Here is a 16,534-nt window from a genome sequence, read left to right on the forward strand (position 1 = left end):
TCGATTTTTTCCAACTAATTATGACGTTTGCTGCAATTTTCTCAAGCTTGCAAACAGGATAGTGTTGATCGTTCTTGGAGGAGGTGTGTGATGATCTGTAGAACTAACTACTTCTATTGGAATGTTCACAAAGATTTTATCCTGTTTTTACCTGTTTTTTTTGTTGTCCTTCTGATCATATCTAATTACGTACCTAATATTATACTTTTATATAATAGTATTATTATTATTTTAAATTCTTATTTATATTATTTTCTGTGTTACATTATTAAGGATTTCCCATTATAAGGAAGATATACGAGGAGAAACAGCAGCACACACTGTCTATTCAGATCATGAACCATCTTCTACAGGGTGTTAACATGTCCGAATTTTATCACGCTGGGAAGAAGCCCTCAAAACAGTCAGATATAGCGCCCAAAGATACAGTGCCGGCCAGATCAAAAGACGATTTACAGGAAACAGACCCATTAGATGCGTTTGATAATATTCATGATCCTTCTGAAGCTGAGAACAGAGAAGGTACGTATAACAATCCACGATCACTCATAGTTCTTTCTGATATGCGTACAAACTAATTAAGTTCCCAATTATAACTGCTATGAGTTCATTTGAATCTTGTGCTTTCGGTAAATTAATTAACTTAATTTCCTTCTAAAAACTAAGAATTAGGCGAGGGAGGAAGAAAACATGAAGCTAGCGGACAGCAAACCAATTCTAGTGGAGGGATTAGTAAAGAGTCCGTTGCGGATGGTAAGTACCTAGCTAATTCCAATTCCAAACTAAGTCGACCGCCCTGTTTGGTTACTAAGATAAGATAAGATGAGAAATTTGTAAATAGTAGTAAAATAATTTGTGAATAGTACTAAATTATTTTGAGTTAAGATGTTTTATGGAGTTTTGGGAAATGAGAGAAAAAAGTTAGAATAAATGTATTATAAAATTCAAATATTGCTAGAATATGATTTTTTTAATATAATTTTTATTTTGAGATTTAAAAAGTTGAATTATTTTTTGTGTTTTGTTTGAAAGTTTGGCAAAGTTATAATGATTAAATGAAAAACTTAAAAATTTAAAATAAAAGTATTTGTGTTTGAATGGTGTATGTTTAGATCTTGAGATGTTATATGAGATGAAATAAGTTGAGACTATTTGTGAAACCAAACGGGACCTCAAGTCTCTTGATCAATCTAAGATTATTTAACTAAACTTTAACTTTAATATATATAGCAGGGAAGAAAATAATGGCGAAAAGTGAACCGGACTGCAATATTGTTAATTTGAAAAAGTTGTAATTATTAGTTTGAAAGTATTTGTGTTTGAATGATATTTGAAAAGTAAATGAGATTAGATAAGATGGGATGGAATGAGAGGGAAATTGTTTCCAAACGTAAACGTTGTTGTATGTTATTCATGTTATATATAGTACTAAACTTTCGCGTTAATATATAGCAGGGAAGAAAATAACGACGAAAAATGAACCCGAGACTGCAATATTAATCGCTGCCAGAAATGGTGTTGCCGAAATTGTGGAGAAAATTCTGGAATTGGTTCCGGTTGCCATACACGATGTGAATGCAGAAAACAAGAATGCATTGCTGTTGGCAGTAGAGAACAGGCAACCCCATATATATAAACTCTTGTTGGAAAGAAATACCCTGAATAAAGACAGTGTGTTTCTTGTAGTGGATAACGAAGGTAATGGTGTCTTTCATCTTGCGGCTAAGCTTGGAGCCCAAAAGCCGAATTATTTTTTGTGTTTTGTTTGAAAGTTTGGCAAAGTTATAATGATTAAATGAAAAACTTAAAAATTTAAAATAAAAGTATTTGTGTTTGAATGGTGCATGTTTAGATCTTGAGATGTTATATGAGATGAAATAAGTTGAGACTATTTGTGAAACCAAACGGGACCTCAAGTCTCTTGATCGATCTAAGATTATTTAACTAAACTTTTACTTTAATATATATAGCAGGGAAGAAAATAATAGCGAAAAGTGAACCGGACTGCAATATTGTTAATTTGAAAAAGTTGTAATTATTAGTTTGAAAGTATTTGTGTTTGAATGATATTTGAGAAGTAAATGAGATTAGATAAGATGGGATGGAATGAGAGGGAAATTGTTTCCAAACGTAAACGTTGTTGTATGTTATTCATGTTATATATAGTACTAAACTTTCGCGTTAATATATAGCAGGGAAGAAAATAACGACGAAAAATGAACCCGAGACTGCAATATTAATCGCTGCCAGAAATGGTGTTGCCGAAATTGTGGAGAAAATTCTGGAATTGGTTCCGGTTGCCATACACGATGTGAATGCAGAAAACAAGAATGCAGTGCTGTTGGCAGTAGAGAACAGGCAACCCCATGTATATAAACTCTTGCTGCAAAGAAATATCCAGAATAGAGACAGCGTGTTTCGTGTAGTGGATAAGGAAGGGAATAGTGCCTTTCATCTCGCGGCTAAGCTTGCAGCCTTTAAGCCTTGGCTAATTCCTGGGGAAGCCTTGCAAATGCAATGGGTGATGAAGTGGTATGAGGTACGCGTACTCACACATACACATATATAAGAATTATATATATATACACGCACACAACTTATAAATTGGTAATAATTTTTTGTCAGGTATATGTTGATCTCGAATATATTCAATGAGAAATCATATTCTTTATTCTATTAACTATTATTACTTCATGTTACGTCGTAAGATAAGAAAAGGATGAAGAATAATATTTTTTTAGAAATGTTATAACCATAAGTTGATATGATTTCATGTGATATATTAGATTTATATTACAATAAAAATAGTTATACAACCCGATATATTACATTAAGTTACACTAATTTATAAATTTATTTTTATATAATATTTTTGTGGTTAAAATATTTCTCACATTTTTTATTCTCGATTATGAGATCACTTAAAGGCCAGTTATATACGTTTATAGACACAGAGAACATACTAATTAATGCTTGGCTTCATGCATGCAGTTTGTGACCTCGTCCATTCCCCCTAACTTCGTCCCGCGATACAACAAAGAGCGCGAGACCCCAGAGGAAGTGTTCATCAAAACTCACCGTACCCTCCTCAATAAAGGTAGTGAGTGGTTAACCAAAACCTCCCAATCCTACTCCGTTGTCGCAGCACTCATAGCCACCGTGGCCTTCGCCACCTCCACCACAGTGCCTGGGGGCCTCAAGCAGGATACCGGCATTCCAACGCTGGAAAACAAACCCGCGTTCCAGCTCTTTGCCATCTCATCACTTGTTGCGCTCTGCTTCTCGGTCACGGCCTTGGTCATGTTCCTTTCCATCTTAACATCAAGAAATCAAGAGAGAGATTTCGGAAAGGACTTGCCTAGGAAGCTTTTGATAGGTCTAACGTCGCTGTTTTTTTCCATAGCTGCGGTGTTGATTTCGTTCTGCTCGGGACATTTCTTTGTGGTACAAAATAACGTCAAGTATGTAGCATTTGCAGTGTATGCAGCAACATGCCTGCCAATAACTTTTTTCGCTGCAGTGCAATTTCCGCTATATTTTGATCTTATTCATGCTACCTTTACGAAGGTGCCACGACGAAGCTATAAGGCAACTCTCTGATGTCCTTTTTCCCATTTGTTTCCTTTTCCTTTCTCTTTTCTCTTTTTCCATTTTATCAAATAAAGTTGATCGATCATGATCTCTCTATGTGCATATGTGTGATTTGTTTTTGACAAAAGAATAGAAAAAGAATCGTTTGTCATATCTTGTATGAAATTAATGTTGGGCTAGACTTCTCTGTAAATATTGGTTGTTCTATCTCGCAAAAATCGCCCGTTAATGGTCGCTTAGTATCATTGATAAAGATCAATGGGTTTTTGCGTTTATATTGTACCTCTTGCTCTGAAAAACTACCAGCATATATAAATATACCTTTAGCTAGTGCATGCCATTGCAACTGCTAACTTGTTTTTCTTAAAAAAGAAGGAAAGTTCAAGTTGAGTGAATTAACAATATAATATAAATAATTAAATCTATTTCTTTTTAACTGCCAGCTTAAATTTTTGGAAGAAGTTGTAATTTCACCTAATATCAAAACAGAGATATGGATGAATTCGAATCCTGACTCTACAATCCATCCATATTTAATTAAATATTCAACATGTTGGAGGGCCTACTCATTTAAGGAGAATCTAGCCTGCAGTACGTGAGATCAGTGAGTGTTAATAAGAATATAAACTTTTAGAATATAAACATTCATAAGAAGCTTATGATCAAGAGAATAATAAACATAACAAAGTTACTGGGTGCCATGTTTAAAGAGAATTATACCCTGACAATCGAAACAGTACCTATGCATGCCAGGTTCCGTTACACGAATAATTTGATAACCATGAGTGATAATGCCATGGATCCAAAAACGTACGGCTACCACGGCTATATTATATTACTGGATGCTCTCATGGTAAGCTAGTAATTTCTTTAAATAATAATAAAAATTCGAATGGAGAAAAATTGCTTCATTTTATTATAACTTTCAGATTAATATTGTGATTTAACCTCTTATTAATTATAATAAAATAATGAAGAACCTATATAATATATATAACTCGTCATTTTACTTCTTATTTAATATCCAATTATATATATGCCAATAGCCAACAGCCTGTGGCTTAACGGCACAAGACCCACGTACATCTCTAAACTAAAGATCATGGGTTTAATAATAAGGGATTTTGTTTGGAACAGGATAGCAGAGTGCCAGAGTAGCATTGCATGTTTTTTGCTAGATTCTCGGAAATCCAGTGAAAACTAGGGAAAAATAATTAGAAGCAATTTTAGAAGGATCTGTACATATAGACCTATTTGGTTCTACGTAAAACAGATTCTAGGCAAAAAGCTTTTCGATATAATCGGTTATTGAAGCAGGAAAATATTGGGTGGAGGTAATGGGTCGGCTTAGCATATGGATCATAGGGTGTACTAAAAGCAGTAGAAAATGAAGCAGGTTTAATAGTACGGATACTACCAAAAGTAGTAAACCTATTAGCAATATCAAGGGGAGTAGTAAAGGGGTATTCAAGCAGGGTTAATTATTTAACAGCAGAAAAATCTTCAATGCTTTTGAGATCAACAACAGTTTGAGGAAAATCTCTAGCGACATTATCAATGACGTCCTGTGTGTGGAGATATCTGTCCCACCATTTGATGAACCAATAACGGACTAATATATCTCTGTTCCGTTCATATATAACTCCATTTTAAGATCCAATATTGAATCTTGTATTTCTTGTAAAAATGGAGGAAGTAAAGGAATTTTTTATTATAACGATTCATTTTGAAAGCAGTGGAAAAACACTTAATGGTCTTTTGAAGGTTATTAGGAAATACTTCAGGAATATTATAACGCCCCAATGGAAGGCCCAAACCACATGGCTTATACTCCAAAAGGATTAGTCAATGACACAATTGGAGCCCTATTAGAACCTTATAAAGAGAAAGAACTTCTCTTTCCCAAGCAATGTGGGATCTCATACACCACCTACCCTTATCCATATCATATGGGGTATCACAAATATGGCCAAATTGGTGCCACCATCTCAGGAACCAAAGAGGAAAATCAGTCTTGAATTTCGTGTTAAAATTAAGAAACCAAGATGTGTCATCTCTGGGGTTTGGAACAACATAAATTTGAACCAGGTATCAATATAGTCAAAGTACCAGTAAACAATATCAGAATGTGGGAGTTTTTTTGAAGAATGAATAATAAACACATATATAACAAAGTTACTGCATTGGTGCTATATTTAAAGAGAATTATACCCTAACAATCGAAACAGTACGTACCTATGCATGCCAGGTTCCGTTACACAAATAATTTGATAACCATGAGTGCTAATGCCATGGATCCAAAAACGTACGGCTACCACGGGCATACTGGATCCTCCCCATGGTAAGCCAGTAATATCTTTAAATAATAAAAATTCGAATGGAGAAAAATTGCTTCATTTTATAATTATAACTTTCAGAGTAATATTGTGATTTAACGGCCTCTTATTAATTATAATAATAATAAAATAAAAAAACTCACTTTTTATATATGGCGAGTTTCTAACATGATAACATTACTTCGAAAAAAATAGTTGAAAGTACTAGAAGGCGTAGTGATCATATTGAGGTTGATATATGTTCAGCCTCCAAGACATAGAGATGAGATAGAGAACTTCGCACTAAATCTTCTGAGAGAAATGAATATAACAGTTTATCTCTGATCTGCATGTGATCATGATCTAAACACTGAACAAGCTGATTATTGAAGGAACTAGAAGTATATGCACAAGAAAAACTTGTTCAATCTGCCGCGGTTTTAGAACATCTAAACAAATCGATCAAATTTACAAACTAGCAAGGACAGCATATTAATGCATGATGCCTTTAAGATAATTTAATTTTTTTTTTCCACTCTATGTAGTACTTCTCACCCACCAAGAAGATTGTAGAAGAACAAAACAAAAACCCGAAAAGAAGAGAAATTTTGTAATTAAATTTTTATGAGGAAAAAAGTCAGTCTTTACATATTTTGTGATAATTTTGATGATGAGCGAAACAAATCCAAGCATAAATTCAAAATTAATAGACGGCTGTAAACAAAAAATAAATAGAATCTTATATATATAGACAGAGCATACCTCTGGATTGTGGTAGAACAAGATGGCCACGGGGTCAAGACACCATTTCTAATTGCTCGAGTAATTCCAGAAATAATGTTAAAGTTCTTGCGCGCAAGTACTAGTGGTTGTTTTCTTGAAGTGAAGAAGCGTTTTTCTTGGAATCATGAATTAATTGGGATAAAAGGAACGACGTGATCACTCTCGGCCAGCTTTTTGAGTTGTATGAGAATATTATTAGAGATGTACGTATGGGATTGAGAGGTAAAAAAGTGAGGACGTGAGAGATATTTTTTGGCACGAACTTGTAATTTTCGTCTTGAGACAGTAATATTGGGATGACCTTGAGACACTTTATTTTTGTCCAAATACAAAAACTGTCTCGTTTATTTTTAGAGATGAGATGAGATGCGTTGAGATTAAAGTTAAGAAGTTAAATAAAATATTATTAAAATATATTTTTTAATATTATTTTTATTTTAGAATTTGAAAAAGTTGAATGGTTTATTTTATTTTGTGTGAAAATTTGAGAAAGTTGTAATGATGAAATAAGAGATTTTCAAAATTTTCAAAGTAAAAAATTTAGTCTTGAAAGCAAACCAAACCAATCTTTTGAGACGAAAAATTTGGTCCCAAAAAGCATGTGTGCTTGTTAGTGGATTATTTCTACTTCTGATGTTCAGATTTCGTTAACAGATCATATTTTTGTATATAATTTTTAATTTTCTTTTTTCAGGAGTCATGAACCAGGAAATGAACAATAACGGCCAGATTGATTAAGAAGTACACAACAAAAAGAAACTAAAAATTAATAATAATTAAACACTATATATATATAAAGTATGTTAAAGAAAGAACAAGTTAGGCACCTTTGGTAATCTGGCATCGTGCAGCTTTCTCTATTAATCGAAAGGACCGTGAGACATGTCACATATTATATCCTTTGCTTCTCTTTTTAAAAAGTGAGAATAAAATTCTTTAGTTTAAAATTCTTTAGTGTGATGATCAAAAGCAACTTAATTGGAACATACTTTCCTTTGAGGCCCAAGTTTTGCGGGGCCTATTGCATAGGATAATTTATATCTTTAATATCTCCCCCGTTCAAGAATCATGATAGTATTTTACATATCAATGTCACTTTTAAATTTTTATTCGAATTTCGATAGCTCAAGTATAAGATAAAAGCATATTTAATGTCATATATATATATATGTCTATTATATTTTTGCTGTCCATATAAATATTTCAAAATGGCTTTAAATTCCTATATTGTATTCATTCTTATAAGTCGATGCATCATTATATTCTTTAACAATGGTTAGTGTATATAGTCCCATAATTAAACTTATTTCTCAATAATTATGGGCCACATATTTATCCAAGATCAACAGGTCATGTTAAGATTGATTGCTTATAATTTTGAAGAATCAAATACTTTCTTCATTTGATTTTGAGAGGTCTATCTCTATGAATTATATATATATATATATATATATATATTTATAATATTTGAGTAATAAATTGTAAGAAACTTTTCAATGATTGGGTTTTTATTGGACTTTTTATTTTAGCTTCATATTTAATCCACTTTTTTAAAAATAATATTTTCTAGCTTTCAAATTTAAAAATTTTAAAAATGAAAACTAAAATTAAATCATTTAGGTCAATTTTACTAAAAGCATTACCAAAACTGTAAAACTATATCATTCACTGATTTACTACAAGTTAAAAAAAATAACCATATATAGAAAACAAATTGAATAAAAAATATTACAAAATTAAAATATTGTTCAAATATTATTTTTTAATATTATTTTTATTTTAGAATTTCAAAAGTTCTATGATTTTTTGTATTTTGTTTGAAGGTTTGAAAAAGTTAATAATTATGTAATGATTAGAAGAAAAAGTCAAAGATTTGAAATTAAAAAATATTTATGTTTGATTAATATTTGGAAAGTAATTATGAGAAATTTTGAGATAAGATATACATGATTTAATGCACCGGAGCGCACTAGAACTCCTGTCATTGGCTGCTCTCGATATATATATATATATATATATATATATATATATAATTCTGTCATTAATCTTCCCTATTCAATCCTATTGTAGTAGGAGAAATGAGAGAGATGGATTTCGTCACATTCATGGAGCCACCGAGTCGGGAAATGGAGACGACCTTGTTTGAAAAGGCCATGTTAGGGAAATGGGATGAGGTCGTCAATATATGTACGGAAAATCCATTGGCTCTAGTCTCCAGCATCACCAGGTTACAGGACACAGCATTACACCTAGCTGTCTCCGACGGCCAAGAACAGACGGTCCGGAAACTGACAGAGATCATTGCGGAGCAACCAAATCCAGAAATGGTTCTTGGAGTTGCAAACAAGAGAGGGAACACTCCTCTCCATTTTGCTGCATTGATGGGGAATGTGGCCATGTGTAAGTGCATAGCAGTGGTTGATACTTCATTGATTGCTCTTCGAAATCATGAGGGAGAGACTCCTCTTTTCATGGCTGTTCTCTTTGGTAAAAGAGAAGCTTTCCAATGTCTGGCCCAGATGCTTACGTTGGATGAGGTCTATAGTTGCTCCAGGAGGAAGAATGGTGACACAATCCTTCACAGCGCCATTTCAGGAGACCATTTTGGTGGGGATTCATGAAACTCATTTTCTATCTGATCTAGATCGATTTTCAAATAAGAACAATTAACGTAAAGTGATCTTTTTTCATCTGGTTATTCATTGATCCTAACCAACTAATATTGCTTCGTATACAGATTTGGCATTGCACATAATTAAACTGTTTGGAGAAGTACTGGTAAACGCCGTCAATGAGGACGGAATCGCTCCTCTCCATCTACTAGCCGAAAAGCCTTCAGCTTTCCGAAGCGGGAGCCGCCTTGGACTTTTCAAAAGAATCATTTATCATTGTATGTATCGTATCATCACTGCTTAGCATTTAAAGAAAAAAAAAAAAACCTACATTCTTTTTAGAGTAACGATACCAATAAAAAAAATTTCAGATAAATTATATTTAATTGCAAAAAGATATATATATCATTGACATGCATAGGGGATACGATAGTGTTTGATATTTCGCAAGATTATTTAATTTTGATTTTTTTTTTTATAAATCGGCATATCAACAATAATGTAAAGCGTTAACTTGCAAGTAAAAGAATATTTAATCCCTTTTTATAATGCTATTTTAAATTGAAGTTCTAATACATAATTTTTTGGTGGAAAAATAATAGTATGAATATTATATATTATTCTTATTTAAGTAGCAATTTATTATCCTTCAACCATTATCGTTTATTTATCTTAATGATGTTGTATTAAATGAAAAGAAGATTTTTTTTTCAGTTATATTTATAATCACTTTATTCTATTGACGTGTTAATACCAATACATGGTTCTACGTGATTTATTAAAAAAATTAAAAAAACATATATTAAAAATATGGCATCTGAAAATACAAAAAAAATGAAGACTGAAACCCTAGGTTTCGACCTCTACCCATTTTATGTTTGTAAATTTATTTTTAATTTTAATTTTTCCTTTGTTAAATTAATCATGTCGTTGTATTCTGCTAGCTTACAATTCTATTATGTTAATTTGTCTTCCATTTATTTATTTTTTTTAATTGCGCAATTAACATGGTGCGAAAACTAATAAAGAGCTTCCAAATTAAATAATCTAATGCAAATTTGAAAGATGATGAAAGAATATAAGGTAAAGGTTAAATGAATCATGTATAGCTAGCATTTGATCTATTATATGATAATATGATGTTTTTGTTTGTATGACATTAATTACGAGCTAATTAATTTGGTAAATATAAATATTATTAATTGGTGGATTATACTTATCTTTTGCTGTTACTTTGGAAGGCATATATGTTATTAATGATGAGCACAAGGACGTGGTACCACACGACTATTATGATCCCCAGCTCCCTATGCTACCGGTAGATCAAGGACGTCCCAAACATGAAAGGAATCGGCCAAATTATCCCGACAACTACAGAACATGCGTCAACTTCTTTCGATTGTTTTGGAATTTCATTACATTTGGTATGTAACTGGCCGTTGTTTTTCCTTCTTTTCTTAACTGTGAATTTCTTATAAACATCGCAGGATGACAAAGAGCACCAGCTGTGGCCAGAATAGAGCTATGAGTACGGTTCAGTACCATACCGGCTTTAGCATGCCGTTTAATGCAATAACCGGGCTTTAAATGAACCAAATTGTTTATAAACAACTCGAGCTCAACTTGTAAAAGCTCGACTAGATCGAGTTTGATTCATTAATTAACAAACAAACCAAGATTAAACAAAAAAATTTGGCTTTTGTTGTTTTTTTTTTTTTTTTTTTTACAAGCAAGCCAATGCAAATTAGCTTTTTAATATATATATATATATATATATATATATACACGTGTGCACTTTCTAATGTAATATATGTTTATATATACACGGATCAACTATTTTTATAAACTCTAACTTGTTTGTCGAAAAATTATAAGATAAGATGTAAGACACATAATCTATTTTCTCATAAAAAGTCATATAAAAAGTATGTACATGAAGAAAATAATTTAGCGAACTAAATTAGATATGTAATCTCAGCATAATCAAGTAAGAAAACAATAAAAAAAAATAATGAATTTAAAAATATATATTATAATGAGAATTTATTGCGTTTAAGAAAATAACAAATTAATATTATTCAAGCAACTTGATCATGAAGAAAGTGGAACTCGTTCAAGAAAATAAATGAACCAATAACAAATACAAAATATAGTTTGGTAGTTATAAGCTTGAGCTCGACTCACAATCGAATAAAAATAGCAAGGCACCTAAACATCGATCAATACTTAGTTCGATCATGTCGTCTCCATTACGACCCCAGAAATAACTTTTACCAAATCTGCCATTTCATGTTGATCGGGAAATTGCAACTAACTGCTTTCAAGCTTCATGCATCTAACACTTTGTTGGTATTAGAAACACTAATAGCATATATACACAAATGCAGACTAGCTAACGTACTGATGTAAGACTTTTTGTTTAATTTTTGTATCTATTATTCATTTGCTATGCGCTACAAACTGAGCTTCATGACTTCTCTCTCTCTCTCTCAAGTTCTAGTCGCCATCGGAAGGAAGGTTGGAGTACACACGGATGAAGAGAACCAAACACAGGGAGGAAATCCAGGCAAGCAATACGAGCATATGATTAGACTCTTTGTTTGGCACGAGATATGCTAGATAGGTTTACAAAGAGACTTATAAAAAATAAGTTTACACATCGATATATATCACCTAATATTATTTCATAAAATATATTTTATAACAAAAGTAATTTCACAATATATATTGTAGTACATCACTGTAGAATTTCTTGTTAATTATAACTCTATTTGTAGGTTTAACATTTCTCATGCATATTGACACTATAACATGAATTACATGTGTCTTCTTATACAGAAATATTCAAAGCCACCAATGAAACAGCTTGGAGGTTTCAAATTTTTCGGGCTAATTATAATGGCCTTTTCTACAAAATTTTGAAGCTTGCAAACAGGATGATGCTGATCTTTCTTGCTCTAGGTATATATGTCAGTATACAACGTCAAAAGTTATAACTATTTCTACTGAGCATGCATTATTATCTAGTACTATACTTTTAAAAAGCAGCATTCATTTGTTTCAAAATTTAAGGTATTTTGTGTATTATGTTAATTAGGACTTCCCACGATAAGAAAGATATATGAAGAGAAACAGCAGCACACATTATCGATTCAGATCATGAACGAACTTCTAAAGGGTGTTAACATGTACGAATATTATCACGCTGGCACGAAGCCCTCGCAACCTTTGGATACACTAGCCGAAGAAGATCAGGACGAATCAAATCCATATTCAAGTGTCTTGAGCGGTATTAATGGTGATTCTTTTGAAGCTGAGAACAAAGAGGGTAAGGCATGCACGATCCTAATTGATATATAATATACTTCTTTCTGATCATTAATTAGCTAGCTAGCAATTAGTATTTTTGAGTGCCTGTGTGTGTGTATTTTTGAGTTAACTTATCTTGTAAACATCAAAAGATGTGGAAGGAAGCAGTGAAATGGGAAGAAATCTTGAAGGTAGCGACGGCCAGCAAAACAGTCGTACCGGAGTGGTGAAAAAAGCTTCGCTTGAGGATGGTAATTCCCTTTCCAATTGATCAGTATCCTTATATTTTGGTAATAAACCATTGGAGAAGACCCTTGTCTTCGGAGCGTGGAGTTTTGTGTTGATCAAGGATACTTAAGGGAGCATGGAATTTGTCTCCCTAAATAACTTGGTAATTTTGCTTTCAAGTTCATTTTAATGATTAGTAAAAGGAACTATAAACATGACCAATTTGATTGCATCATGAATCAGTCCATAATGTACGTACCACTAGAAGAAAAACAAGTATTTATGAAAGATTATTTACGGCGAATGACTATTTGTAATAAAAACAAATTCATTTTAGCAGGAAATAATAATTTTCGTAAGAAATAGCTGGCCACAAATAAGCAGTAATTTTGCATATCAGACTTAATTCCAATCATCCCTCATAACAGGCCCCGGGATCAAATTTCATTCTCCTCTTCCTTGTTATTGTTGATGTTATTTTACTGACCTTTTGCGTTAATATAATATTGCAGGGAAGGAAATGAATGCGGAAATGGAAAAGGAGACTGCTCTATTAATTGCTGCTAGAAATGGCATTGCCGAAATGGTGGAGAAAATTCTAGAATTACTTCCCGTTGCCATACATGACGTGAATGCAGAGAACAAAAATGTAGTGTTGGTGGCGGTGGAGAACAGACAACCGCATATATATCAACTCTTGTTACGAAGAAATATCCTGATCAGAGATAGTGTGTTCCGGGTAGTGGATAACGACGGGAATAGTGCCTTTCATCTCGCGGCCAAACTTGGAGCCTATAAGCCTTGGCTAATTCCAGGCGAAGCCTTGCAAATGCAATGGGAAATGAAGTGGTATGAGGTAATATATATACAAGAAATAACAATATATGGTATTAGTTTTATGTGCCGTATAATTGCAAATAACTAAATTTACCTTTTATCATTAGTGTAAATTTTTTAGATAAGTGGTGATTTCACATATATTAGAATAGAGTTCTTGAGTTCAAACTCTGACTCTACATCATGACTTTATCCGGTTTAATTAAGAAGATAATGGAAATAATTAAATTTACCTCTTTAGCTGTCAGTTTAAACTTTTGAGATAAACAGTGATTATTAAAATTCTCGATCAAATTTTTTTTTTTTATTACCTACCCTTTTATCCTTTCATCACTTCGTCTTGACAAATTAAGTCTCAAATTATTGAAACTTTGATTTTCACTTTTAAATCATCTGCTAACCATTTCATGTCAGTTCAAGGAGTAATGAAAAGAATCAAAAGATGATAATTAAAAAGTAAAAAATAATGTTTTTCATTTTCGATTACCATACTCATACATGATCGATTGGGTCAATTAAGTTTAGCATTATATATATAGATAACGCATATTGAATGGTTGGCTTCATGCAGTTTGTTACGGACTCAATTCCCTCCAACTTTGTGCCCCGCTACAACAAGAAGGGAAAGACCCCGGAGGAGGTGTTCATCAAAACTCACAAGCGCCTCGTCAAGAAAGGTGCGGAGTGGCTAACCAGCACCTCCCAGTCCTACTCCGTCGTCGCAGCACTCATAGCCACTGTGGCCTTCGCCACCTCCACCACAGTTCCCGGAGGTGTACAGGAGGGGACAGGCACTCCAACGTTGGAAAACAAACCTGCATTCCACCTTTTTGCAATCTCATCACTCGTTGCGCTCTGCTTCTCGGTCACGGCCTTGGTCATGTTCCTCTCCATCTTAACATCACGGCACCAAGAGAGAGATTTTGGGAAGGACCTGCCGAGGAAGCTCTTGATAGGTCTGACATCGTTGTTCATTTCCATAGCTTCGGTGCTGATTTCATTCTGCTCGGGACATTTCTTTGTGGTACAAAATGAACTAAGATATGTGGCATTTGCAGTGTATGCAGCAACGTGCCTACCGGTAACTTTTTTTGCTGCAGTGCAGTTTCCGCTATATTTTGATCTTATATATGCTACCGTTACGAAGGTGCCACGACGAAGCTACAAGCCAACTCTCTAATGTCCCTTTTTTTTTTTTTTTCCATTTTTTCCCCTTATCTTCTCTCGTTTTTCCATTTCATCAAATAAAAAGTTCTATTTGTCATGTTCCCGTATGCATGCATGATCGGCTTTTGACAAAAAATAAAAACTATTTGCTATGTGTACATGTGAAATTAATGCTCGACTAGTACTCTTTCTGTTTGTTCTGTCTCGTGCAAATTACCCTTTCCTCCAATGGTCCATTTGTATTGTTAACTAATGAAGAATGAGTTTCTGATCTGCAGTTTAAAACATGTCTTAAAAAACTAGCTACCAGCATAAGTACTAATTTAGTTAGTTTACATCCTAACTTGTTTCTTTCAATGGGGGGAAAAAAAAGAAGGCAAATTAAGGCAAGTGCAAGAGAGAGAGAGAGAAACTGTGGATATATTTGGATAAGCTATTTGCTTATATTGGATGAGGATCCTTTATGGTTCAAACTCGAACTTTGCGGCTTAGAATGGAAGAGACAGTACATGATATAAAGTATATGTTATAGTATTTGCAGGGGAGATTTATGTATCTATTTCTCATGACTCATCACTCCAAGTCTCAGATCAAGTCAGACAAGAACTATAAGAAATCTAAATTTGTTTATATTAATATATATATATATATAAAAGGTATATAGGTATGCAATTAAATTCCCGCATTAGATAACTTGAGTCGTAAAAGTACTAGATCACATGTCACGAACTAGGCTACTCAAGTTAAGGTCATGAGCTTGCCCGCAATGCTGGGAGGGTTGATAGTATTGAGATGTGGTGGGATTGTATACTTTCTTTCTTAGGCCATTTGGCTTGATAAATGTTTGTAATTGTTTAATCTTGAACGAAGATGATCAGTATTTCTTATTAAAAAAAAAAAAGGTGCATGAAAGGTGCATGAGACTAATTAAAATAGAGGCTTAGGTGCATGAGACTTAAAATAGATGCTCTGATTGATCAGCTGAAAACCAAAATCATATATATAACATCTTGTATATATGTTGGTATTGTTAAATAAATAGTATTTATTAGTAACCTTTTTTTTATCATTACCGTTGCTTTTGTAATTAAGCTTTCCTTTAGTTTTTCTTTTCTTATTTCTTGAGTTTTGAAGAAAAACTTTTACAGCATCTTTTATTTCCAAGCGATTTTTAAGTTATGAACGGTTAGTGCTTTATGGGTTTTATTTCCAGCATTTGTTTTACCGTTTGATTTTGTTTAAAAATCGTATACGGTTGTAAGGAAAAGAGAGCCGTTGGGTTGGTCGCGCGTTAACTCAATCATTTTTTTTTAAATTTTTTAATTTACGTTTACAACATTGAAAGCTTGGAATCAAGAGTCATTTTTTTAAAACAATTCCAATCTTTGGGTTTTAAAAAGGCTGTACGAGAAGTGCATTGAAATTCATGGGTATAAATAAGTTCCAAGTGTTTTTTTCTAGGAGTTAGTTGGCTACTTCAATTATTTTGATGGCCTATTTCCGTTCAGTACTTCGAGTATTTATTCTGGTGTCTTTGTCGTATCAGATGAGAAAATAAGAATGTAGATACTTTTGAAAATTTTCCAGATAAAAGAGAAGTGTCTTTACTAATGGAGTTTTGAGTTCAACCTCTTGTGTAGAGTTGGTTCGAACTATATATACGGCGATCTGTTGGGCTATTGTTGTGGCGCC

At 33.0% G+C, this 16,534-nt stretch overlaps 2 protein-coding genes across 2 annotated transcripts; both read left to right on the plus strand.

Annotated features, from left to right (window-relative positions):
* Positions 1-1,356: 1,356 nt before the first annotated feature.
* Positions 1,357-3,600, plus strand: LOC121262189 (ankyrin repeat-containing protein ITN1-like). Its single transcript, XM_041164591.1, has 4 exons — positions 1,357-1,390; positions 1,456-1,698; positions 2,196-2,539; positions 2,992-3,600. Exons 1-4 carry the CDS (start codon positions 1,357-1,359, stop codon positions 3,598-3,600), a joined length of 1,230 nt encoding a protein of 409 aa, XP_041020525.1.
* Positions 3,601-8,755: 5,155 nt separating this feature from the next.
* LOC121262191 lies at positions 8,756-14,945 on the plus strand. Its single transcript, XM_041164592.1, has 9 exons — positions 8,756-9,296; positions 9,427-9,579; positions 10,543-10,725; positions 11,796-11,867; positions 12,140-12,262; positions 12,399-12,629; positions 12,763-12,861; positions 13,351-13,694; positions 14,247-14,945. The coding sequence occupies exons 1-9, from the start codon at positions 8,768-8,770 to the stop codon at positions 14,853-14,855; spliced, it is 2,343 nt and encodes a 780-aa protein (XP_041020526.1). The 5' UTR covers positions 8,756-8,767; the 3' UTR covers positions 14,856-14,945.
* Positions 14,946-16,534: the final 1,589 nt, after the last annotated feature.

Source organism: Juglans microcarpa x Juglans regia, chromosome 4S, assembly GCF_004785595.1.
Source record: "Juglans microcarpa x Juglans regia isolate MS1-56 chromosome 4S, Jm3101_v1.0, whole genome shotgun sequence".
In the NCBI taxonomy this organism is placed as follows: domain Eukaryota; kingdom Viridiplantae; phylum Streptophyta; class Magnoliopsida; order Fagales; family Juglandaceae; genus Juglans; species Juglans microcarpa x Juglans regia.

Excerpts from the sequence above, each read along its gene's own strand:
- LOC121262189 (XM_041164591.1), top strand. The coding sequence starts at position 1,357 with ATGGGATGGAATGAGAGGGAAATTGTTTCCAAAC. Across the intron at positions 1,391-1,455 it reads GAGGGAAATTGTTTCCAAAC|GGAAGAAAATAACGACGAAA; the intron begins GTAAACGTTGTT and ends AATATATAGCAG. Across the intron at positions 1,699-2,195 it reads TCTTGTAGTGGATAACGAAG|GGAAGAAAATAACGACGAAA; the intron begins GTAATGGTGTCT and ends AATATATAGCAG.
- LOC121262191 (XM_041164592.1), top strand. The coding sequence starts at position 8,768 with ATGAGAGAGATGGATTTCGTCACATTCATGGAGCCACCGAGTCGGGAA. Across the intron at positions 10,726-11,795 it reads TTGGAATTTCATTACATTTG|TTCTAGTCGCCATCGGAAGG; the intron begins GTATGTAACTGG and ends CTCTCTCTCAAG. Across the intron at positions 12,630-12,762 it reads TGAAGCTGAGAACAAAGAGG|ATGTGGAAGGAAGCAGTGAA; the intron begins GTAAGGCATGCA and ends AAACATCAAAAG.